The sequence below is a fragment of the Aythya marila genome (assembly GCF_965140915.1).
Source record: "Aythya marila genome assembly, chromosome: 1".
Classification (NCBI taxonomy): domain Eukaryota; kingdom Metazoa; phylum Chordata; class Aves; order Anseriformes; family Anatidae; genus Aythya; species Aythya marila.
The window spans coordinates 124,832,303-124,843,075 of NC_139042.1; the positions used below are offsets into that span (position 1 = coordinate 124,832,303).

A 10,773-nucleotide genomic window follows, 5' to 3' on the forward strand; every position below is an offset into this window, starting at 1 on the left:
CTCTTGCCAAATTTGATAAATATATTGAGATCAATATTGAGATACTGAGAGTAAAAAAGATAAAAGGTTTTACCCATTACTATTAATAATTACAAAAAACAAACAAACAAACAAAAAACCCACACAAATACACTGTAAATGTTTAACAATATTAAATAATATTTAATAAACAATCTCCAACTCTTAGCTTCCTTTGTGGTATTCTGCTACGTTCAGTGACTTTTACTTCCTTGTGCAATAAGCACTGTGCAAATGAGATGAGAGATTTGAAAATCCATTTCGTTTTTATCCTCATAACAATGGAGAATATGGTCACTGAAACAAAGAACTTCTTTATTTATGGGCTTGTGAGTGTGTACGCAGAGATCCTTTGCTAAGCTTTTCTGTCAGCACATTTCTTATGTAACATGTTTTGATTTTCCTCAGTGCCACAAGATGCCCCACTGCCAGCTTTGGTGCCCTGCAAAGAGAATGTGGGGGACCTGGTAGCTCCCTGTTGCCTGCATCGCTCAATAAACAACACACTGGCATGCTAACAAGAAAATGTATATTTTCTCTGACAGCATAAATTCATCGTAGTTTGAGCCATTTCAGTCCTTTTTGTTCTGAACTTTCCTCCCTTCTGAGTGCTCATTCTCCCTTCTCTTATCGTATAGTGGACACTGTGGCTTAGGCCGCAAAACCACTCTTTTTGCTTGCGACGTTTTCTACCAGATCAGCATCCTGAAACTTGCTCATTGCATAAAGAAATGAGCATTACATTCTGCACGAGAAAAAGTAATTGCCCTCTAAATAATTAGTAGTGACAGCAATACCTGAAACACAGCTGTTGATTTTGATGCTAGTAGCTGGGATGGAGGTTGCCTGCTAAAGGGTGAGTGATCTTTTTTTATAGATAAGTATAAAATATGCCAATGATTTTTCAATGTATGTGAGTCCAGATGATTGAAAATACCTAGTGTTTTAATTTTTCTCTTGTACAAAGGTATTGAAAAATAAATCAGGAGCTTGGTTGGCAAGTCACTTCCATTTCAGGTAACCCAATATCATGCGGCTACCCAGTTAGTGGAAATTTTATATTGCATTTGTTGACTAAAATGGAAGTATTGAAGTGCTCTTCTGTGATGTTGGAATGTTTGTGTGGTTTGGCAGGGTTGTTTTGTGCTAGTGATGAAGTAATACTTTGAGTTGTAATAAAAGCAATGTGACAGCAGCATAAAAGAGTTATGATGCAAGTTTGACAGCAGTGGTTTTTGGAGCCAAATATAATATCAGTCTATATTCTTCAAAATACTTTAGAAATTAGAAGTAATATATGTTTGTTAATTAAGGTCTAAAAAAAGGGGTCTTTAGGTCTTTCTTTGGATTGACGCCTCTGGATGCCTGCAGTGCTGAGGGGTGAGGAAGGAGAGGCACTTCACGGCCTGCAAGCAAGCGGCTTGTGCCTGTTTCCCACTGAGCCTGCCCTGCATTCCTGGTGCAGCTGTTCTGGGCAGTGGGGGAGTGGTGAGGGAAGTCCTCAGGGGCAGTGTAGCCAACCTTGATGCTCTCAAGTAACCAGCACAGGATTTCACAGAGGGTCTGTCCAACCTGTACTCGTGTCAGGTGAGGTGGGAGCCCTCATGGTGGCCTTTTATGTCTCCAGGTGAGTCTGGAGGAGCCAGTCCAACCTAGACCCCTGGGAGAACATCTGGGAGCAATCTGTGGCTGTTGTGCTTCAGTTGGCCTTGTCTGAGGGAGGAGTAACAAAGCAGAGTGTTTTGGAAAGGAAAGGGAGGCTGCACATTTCCTGAGAAATGAGGAGTGGCTGCGTGTAGAGGAGTGCTGAGGTGCAGTTAAGGATGACAGCAGGTCGGGTCCTGAAGCAGTGTCTTGCGCAGGTCTAGCAGACTCTTGAGAACCGAGTTCAGGAGAAATGGGGAGATGAGCACAGAAATCATCAAAGGAATTGATGTGTGCACTTAGATCAATGCAATCATGCATGGAGAGCAGGATTGTACCTTTGTTAAACACCTTGTTTATGACAAGGTATATCTCAGGGAGAGGTGTCAATAAATCCCGATTGTGTATATTCTTTTGAGGAATTTTCCACAATGCTTTCCATTATACTAATGCCAGAAATGCCAGATGCCTTAATCATCTCTTCATCCCAGGGTGGTGTTCTTTTGCAGTCCAGGAAGGGATTAAGGGATTCTGCTGGCTAGGCGGCAGGTCCAGCCCGATGGGAAGGAGTTCAGCTGCTGCTAAGAGGACAGACAGCAGGAACTGCTGAACAGGGAGCAGGAAAGAGAGGGATGGGGGCTGGAGATGAGTACCCTGGACTATCAGTCCCTCATGTCTCTTCTCAGAGGGATGAGGAGACCGAAAGGGGAGGACTTGAAGAAATAACAGATCACCAACAGAACAAGAAAAGCCATAGGTTCACAATGATATTTGGGAAAACCTTCCTCTTCCTCAGACAGAACTGAGCTTCCAGGATGTTGATTTGAGGCTTGCAGAGCTCCAGTATTAGTTTTTTTACCTGGAGTTTCTAAATAAAGCTGGTTTGCTGCTGGAGGAGCTGACCTTCACTTTCTCCAGCTGCTGAAGGTCAGATCCCAGTGCAGAGTTCTCATCTTGGAGCGCACCAGTAAGATGTGATGCTGGCGTGCTTTGATGTTCAGACTCACTTAACAAGTGCAAATTAGCAGAAAACAACCCTGCCCCAGGGGCAGGCTGGTTCCCTTCTAGCTGAGAATGGAACAAGTAATGTTGCTACACAGTAGCATAAAGCATATGACATAAAACTCAGTGCAAAGTGGCATAGGAGGGGAAGGTTGATTTAGTTTTAAAATGAAATGACTCTTTTTATGTGGTCCCATTGCTTTAGCTGCAGAAGCACCAAGATAAATTTGTCCCGGTTTTTGGGTGTGTGCTACTTGTCATGACATGGAGCATAAAAGACGCTGGTTTCATGTCTCCAGGATTCTCCTTAAGTTAGTGCCCCTTAGTTTTGGATGCATCTTCTGTATGCTTTTGAAGCTGACAGTGATATTGTTTTTTACCTGTCCACCTCTGTCAGTCACTAGGATTTACCGTTTTTGTCTCCTTTCGTAGCTGTTTTATGACTCCACCCCTGTTCTTTATCTTCCCACAATGACTTGGTGCTGTAGATCATCCTTTTATTTAGTCTTGGTGGAGGCCATCCCTTTGTTTTAGGTTGTCCCTTGCTTGTTCTGTCTTCTAATCTGAATTTCCTGAGAAGCTTCATGTTGATGTGCTTGATGACATTGATGTAGGTGCTGCCAATACCTGCCACACTTACAGTAAAGCTCCTGCTACGCATTTCTTTTGGTCCTTCTACTCACAGACCGACCCTTTCATTCTCCACTCAGGTCAATCTTAATGTTTCCATGACAAATGGAAATGTGAAAGGAAAACTGAAGAAGTGTAGCTTTCTTCAAATCTAGTTCCTGGCATTTTGACTTCTCCTTCCAGTGAGCCCACGTCCTCCTCACAAAGTTAAAAACTCAAGCTTCCTTTCTGCTACTGTGAACTGCATCTAAATTTTGTAAATGTGAACTCCATGAGTGGCCTTGATCACTTTTGGTTCCCACTCAAACTGTAGTTGTATTAAAACTGGGCACTTGAGAGGGTGCTCGGATTATTTTCTTACTGTCTGAGCCTTTGAGTAGATTCTCAGATCCTCTTCTGCGTATCTTGCTGAAAGCGTTGGCACATCTCAATTTGTATTAGCTGATGGTGGAGATTTTCCTGTTTCTGTGATACTTTTCATATAAAATATTTCTTGATTTCAAAGAGGAATAAGGCTAACCAAATGTTCTTTTCCTGTTTACAAGTAATTTTTGTGCAGTTGCATTCAGAATAGAAAATACAGAAGGTGACTTTTGTTTTTTAAATAGAAGATATCCTAGCAAGAAATACCACATCTCAACTGCTCTGAAATCCCCTGAACCATACAGTCATCCTGCCAGGGGTGATAAGGAGCCACAGGTGGAGAGGAGAGGGGGTGAAATCCTCTCATGAGTGTCATTCAGGCTATGCTGAGCAGGATTGGCGAAAGACTGGTGAGTTGGGTCCTCCATGGGCCTGGTAACTTTCTGGAACAGTAGAAAATTCCTTCCCACCTCTAACCCCTGTTTTTTGATTGGGGATTGTTTTATTTTTATTTTTTTAAATGAAGTGCTAGTGAGTTAAACTTATGGAGAAGCCCAACAAATGCCCCAACCCCCCTGCTCTTTGGCATGAAATAAGAGTGGCAAGAGAGGAGTGAGAGGGTGGCTAGAGAGGAGTGGGAATTTCCACTTTCCATCAGGAATGAGTTCAGTAGGGAGAGATCATTGCAGCACAAGAAATGGTGCGATTTGGCAAAATTGCAGTAAAGCATGGTAAAGCTGATTGCGCAGCTAGATGCTGTGAGAAACTGAGGTCTTGCTGCTTTCTTCCAAAGCCCAGAATGTACATTCCTACTGCTCTGCTTCCAACCTCTGCGGAATAGCAAAGGAATGAACCATGTAGAAAACCAAACCAAAAAAACGACGACACCAGGAACAACAACAAAACACACAAAAAGCCAACAACAACAACAACGAGAACAACAAAACACCATGAAATCTACCAAGCAAATAAAACCCCACATTTTTGTGCTACCTTAGTTCTGTGAGTTTGGCACACCATTGGCTCAGACAAGTGGTAACAAAAGAGATGCAGCAGGAGGGTTTGGGTGAAGCTAGTGGCCGTCTTCTTTTGGTGGAGGTGAACTCTCTCCCTGCCTCAGCTCCCCATTTTCTCCAGCAATATGCTACCTGGTAGTAGGGGTCACTTAAACATCATCCTAAATCTTTCAGTGAAGCTAAACATTCACTCATTTGCTTTTACCACTATTACAGTTTTGTGATTTTTTTTTTTAAACACTTGTATATATGTATTAATATATACGTTATCACCATCATTGTAATTTATCAGTCAATGCTAGATTTCAAAATCTCAGATGGATTTTCTAGAGAAACAGTATTTCGCAAAACAGTTTTTCACTGCTGTAGATATTTGCAAGACCTGGATTGCTCTTGAACTAGCAACAATCTCGTTTCCTTCCATAGTACCATAGTCTGTCAGCACACTAACAAATTAATGTATGTGAAAATATGTTACAGAGTAAAACTGGAATTAAGCAAATAAGTTCCTCCTACAGCTCTGCAGAGCCACCTCCTTCTGCTTTACTATCTCTGCGTCCCTGTGACTTCTCAAAAGGCTATGTAGAAGGGTAGGGGGAAAGTGAGTTTAAAGCAAGCTATTCAACTGCCACCTCTGTCACCTGAATATTGTCAGAGAATATAGGGACTCCAAGTGAGTAATAATGCAAGTCCAAGGTAGGACAGGTCAGAGAGAAGCTTTTTTTAAACTATGATTGTATTGAAAGCACATTCAGACAGCAACTCCCCCTATACCCCTGTTCTTTGCCAGGTGACTGCAGAGACCTGACTATTCTATTTCAAAGAAAGGGAAGAGGTAAGGAGAAAAAATCATTCTAATGCAAACAAAGCTAGGTCTACATCCTTGGGATGGATGGATTCCAGAAGTTAACTTACATGTTAACAAGGCATGTACTCATGCATGGGGGAGATGGCAGGTAACAAGGTACTTGAGGAGTTCTCAATTGTGACAATATGGATATGGCTCTTGGTGGAGCCTGTAAGAGTGGCACATCCAGTATGACCATAGCTGAGAAGAGGGAATTGGAAACAATCACAGACTGCTAGCTTTTAATCAAAAAATACTGTTTTAGTTATTGCAAACTTCTTAGCAAGACCTCTACTATCTTAAATAGTAATATTTTTGCTATCAACATATGTCACATGGAAACCCTTTGGAAGACTACTGCATATTAGACTCACTTCACAAGTAAGCAAAAATGTAAAATGCAGCAAGAAAAAATTTCTACAGTCTATCCATCACAAAATGTTTGATGTGCTTTTATTATTGTGATCTGGTTGACTTCTAGAGAGTAAAGAAAAACAAGAATCAAGAGACTAAATTTTATCAAGGTGGTTGCTGATCAATGGACTTTTGAAGCAGAGCAGGAAGTAGAAATAGAAAAATGAAAAAGCTCAAGAATCCTGATCCTTGAGGGTGCTATCAATTACTTCTCACTTCTGATGGGGTGTTTCGCAAGACTTCTGTGCGAGCTATAAATCTGGGTGAGTTGCGTCTTGCGACTGAAAGCAGCAGACTGGAGGAAGTGCCAACAACTCTCCACATCTGAGAAGCTGGCATTGAGGTGAGATGCATACTTTTTATGTGAAAGCTTTAAATGGCTTCCTGGGTAGCTACTATGAAATGAAGTTGAAGAGGTTTTAGTTTGGGATGAGAGCTACAACCTGTATGTGTGGATCTGATGCCTGTCATTTACAGAAGTTTGATGCACCCCTCAGGTAATGAGAAGAGCACTACAGGATAACCATACCTAGTAAAGGGAGGGCTTGGAAGGAGACGTTGCTACAGAAATTCCAAGGGGTGAAATAAAATATTTAACAAGAGAATGTTGGGACTAGAATCTGTATGTTGTCAGAAATTAACTAATTTATTTAATAATAATGTTAATATTACTAGCAGTAGTAGCAAAAATAAGTCAATAAATATCATCAAAGTCATTGAAGTCATAAAATAGTGTTCTATAATATAACAGTGTTCTATAATAGTGTTCTAGCAACCAATAAACTGCACTTTCATTTAGAAGTTAACTGAATGTTTCACTAGTTTTTTACATACAATACTGTGAGTTGTGAACTGCTGTCAAAACAGCCCACACCTATTTCTAAAGTAATTCTCAAATGCAGTGTCAGTCATGAATTGAAAGACTCATTGTAAGAGACTAAGAAGCTAAAACAAAAGAATGTCTCAAAAACTCAGCATCAAAGGGTGATACGGTCAGAAAAGAGGATCCTGCTAGGGCTGGATAGTGCTTTTCTGAGGCCAACGTCCTTATCCTGGGTAACCTTCTGAGATACCTTCTGGCATCCGAGCTTCTGGCAGCTGTGGTTGGAAAGGTATTAGCAGTCTCTCCTCCCCCCCCCTGATATTCCACCTTCCCCTCAAGAAGGCTCTGGGACACAGGGTGCACATATTACCATACAAAGCAGGAATTGGAGGTGGGGACTAGCTGTAATTAGTATAGAAAGTGAGAACTGGAGCTGGGTCCGGCATATAAATAGTACGACTCAGAAGGGCTTTGTGTGCACCCACCACCATCGCAGACAGAACAGGAACTGGACCAGAGACATCGCTGGAACCCAGGGTGGTAATCTGGACCTTTCCTTTACCATCTTTCTCTGTCTCCCTCTCTCTCTCCTTTGCTATGGCCCATTCAGCCCTATATGAAATAACAAGATATAAATAGCTCCCATTATAGATAGGAAGGTTTGATCAATTTCTGCCAGAAGAGCTTTTGCTATTTTATTAACTTTTGCTAAAAGTTAAGAGCACCAAACAATACATTTGAATTGAAAAGTTTTATGTCACTTCAATTTCCTCCAAGGGTAGCATGAATGTTGGCAGTCTCCACGAGGGTTTTCTAGGACAGCCCTCTCCAGGCCCCCACACAAATCACCAGTCCTATATTTGAATTAATTAATTATTAAATAGAATATTCCTATAAGTTACTATACTTAGATGTCATTTGAACACATATGTAAACCAATATACACAACTAACCAAGACCTGAGACATTTGACGCACATCTTGTTTTACTCTTAATTTTTTCTTCCAAATTCAAATTTCTACATCTTGCCCTCAGTCTTGTCCAACAGCTGTTTTATTCATTCCTTGCTAAAACTGTTCTAATTGTCCCATTCTTCTTTTTCCCTCTCCATTGCCTTGTGTCTTTCGTGGAAGTGCTTCTTACAAGTGTTGTTTGTTTTCTGTTTTCCTTTTCTGCAGGCTGTCATCTGACTTCTACAGCAAGAAATCGAAATTACAGAAACACTGCTGAGATGGGGAAAATCATCATTTATGAGAACGCCAACTTCCAGGGGTACTCCAAAGAACTCACGAGAGACGTTGCCAATCTGAAAGATGTAGATTGGAATGACTGTATCTCCTCAGTGAAAGTAATTGGACAGCCTTGGGTGGCTTATGAGCACATTAACTATACAGGCCAGTTACTGGTATTTGAGGAGGGAGAGCATAGCTTTGTTGGTAAAGAGTTGAATGACAAGATCTCTTCCCTGATGTTGATTACTGAAAATTTACACAATCCACAGATCACTATCTATGAACATGACCAACATCAAGGGAAGAGCAGGGTGATAAGAGAAGCTACCAATTTGGCTAGGGGTAATGACAATGACATAGCATCTTCTCATAAAGTGCAGCGAGGTGCCTGGTTGTTGTGTGAACATAGCGATGGAAGTGGTTTTCGCTACATTGCACGAGAGCATGAACACCTTCCAAGTTACAGAGCAATCAATTTCAATGACAAGCTTTCATTTCTGCGTCCCCTTCTCCCTGGAAAGCATTGTCACTAATGGATTGCAAATTCTGAAGTCTTAAGTGTAGGTGTAGCCCTAGCAAGAAGGATGGGACCTAGATCTCTCTGCTTTTTTTTATTTCCCCTTGTGCCATAGAAATACTGAATGGGAGAGCTCTCTTTTATGCTATGCTGCTGATGTGTATTTCTCAATCCTGTCTGGCACTGTTCTCCTTCCCCATGATCCCAATGAATATAAGAACTATCGTATTTAGTCATATGAAAAAAACCTCAATGATAAGAGATGATCTTGTAGTGCGTAACCTATTAAACCTGTAACTAGCATTCCAAAGTACTAAACCATGTAATGTGAAAATGTTGCATGTTACTTCTGTCACTATATGGATAATCACATATGTAGTGTATAACCAGAACTGCTGACTTTATATTCTTCTTTACAGTGCTCTTTCTTCACAATGACCTCTGCAATATTTTTTCTATTCCATTTTGCATTGTTACCAACAAAGAAGATACTGCAGGCAACAATGTCTCTATTTTAGTTATGATGGCTCATCTATTATTCAGAGTTCCTTCAAGATTATAGTTGTATTTTTACTCTTTACTAAAAGGAAAGGTTGTAACCTGTGTTATTCTAGAAAGAGATGTCTAGAAAAGGATCAAAGAGGATACACATCACTAAGAATTGATACACAAACAGGCTGAACTTCTCTGTGCTTAATTAGAAATGTCTGCAGAGCAAATTCAGACATGTTTGGGTAATCAGAATATAAAATTTAGGCTTAAGTTCAGGACTTCTCTGAACAGAAACAGCTTGATGATTAAGCATACCCACTTATTTTGTATCAATGCAGTGTTATATTGCTGAAGAAATAATTGATTCTTTGAAAACCAGTTCTTCAAAACTCAGTTCTTCCTGAAGCGAGTTGGTCAGGCTGTCTCGGCTCATGTCTGGGCATGATGCATTGATGGGTTAAAACTCTAGACTGACTGGTAGAACACCACGACTGTCTTTCAATTCATAGCTTTTAAAGTCAGAATTAACAGTCTTTGGGCTGAACCACAGGCTATAGATCCCTGTGGTCCTTTCCAACTCTGGATATTCTATGATTATTGATCCAAATTTCATTCATAAAATGCTACATAAAACCTGAAATCCCTGCATTAAACACACACAGACACACCCAAAATCCAAACCCTCCATAAATATATTCCTGCTTTCTTCAAAATTCTGTAACACATACATCACATTACTGTTCCCACTTCATTGTTTCTTTTTTCTTACTTGCATCAGAAATTGTTGTTAGGCATATAGGAACTGCTTGCACAGCACCCTATACTCAGATGACCCTGGAGAATTAATTAGCTCTCAGAAGTGAACATACAGAGAACCTAAGGCAATATAAACTTTAATTTTCACCACAAGTTCTAAGTCAGCCTGAGGAGAAACTCCATAGAATTTCATTAGCTACATAAAATTTTGTCTACCTGATTATTCGCCCAAGAAGGATCCTGCCAGAGGACTTTAAATTCAGGTTAAGAATGGCATCCATGGCAATACTGACTGATTTGCTCTAACACTGGCACATTTTTTAGAGGTGAACCTATGAACCAATTTTGAAAATCTGATTGCAAAGACAATACATTAGGATGGTGTAAAATTTTTGATACATATTTACAGGCAGACAGTTATTATTTTCCATTAAAGTATAGAATTATACATTTGAGGGCGGGTAGTAGCTTTTGAAATCCTGTCTAGAAGCTTTAGAGTCACATGAGCTATACACCAGCTACACAAGCAACCAGTACACATACACAGAATAACACCAGCTAGTAATCAGTAACCCATAGCATGTGTCTCACAGTGGAATTAACTATGTGGCCCAAACTTTAGGCAAATGATCTACACCAGCTCTTGTTCAACATCCTGTCCACCAGTAGGACAGAGTGAGAAAGAGACAACCAAGGCACAACCAGAATCCCTTAATTTCTCTATTACACATACACAAAATACTGTTAATCTTGGGTCAAGGTAAAAACTTTACAGTGATAGTAAGAGCAAGAGCCATTGTCCATAATGAGAATAAAAAAGAAACAGGTTGGGTAGAAAAGAGTAAAACAGAAGAATCCTTTGTTCAGAGACTACATGAAAGTTGGAATTTGGTGGTCAGAATGCTTTGCCATGTGCTTGGAGCACACTTTGGGAAGTATAAATGAGGAACTGATTTATGCAAGTGTGAGAGAGAAGTGGTTGAAATCATTATGAAGCAAGGATGGCTGAGTTCAACCTC

The 10,773-nt window shown here is 40.4% G+C and overlaps 1 protein-coding gene across 1 annotated transcript; it reads left to right on the forward strand.

Moving 5' to 3' along the window:
* Positions 1-7,988: 7,988 nt before the first annotated feature.
* Positions 7,989-8,522, forward strand: LOC309873794 (epidermal differentiation-specific protein-like; the record flags this gene model as incomplete). The annotated part of the gene is made up of 1 exon (XM_082751537.1): positions 7,989-8,522. The coding sequence occupies one exon, from the start codon at positions 7,989-7,991 to the stop codon at positions 8,520-8,522; it is 534 nt and encodes a 177-aa protein (XP_082607663.1).
* Between the last annotated feature and the right edge of the window lie 2,251 nt (positions 8,523-10,773).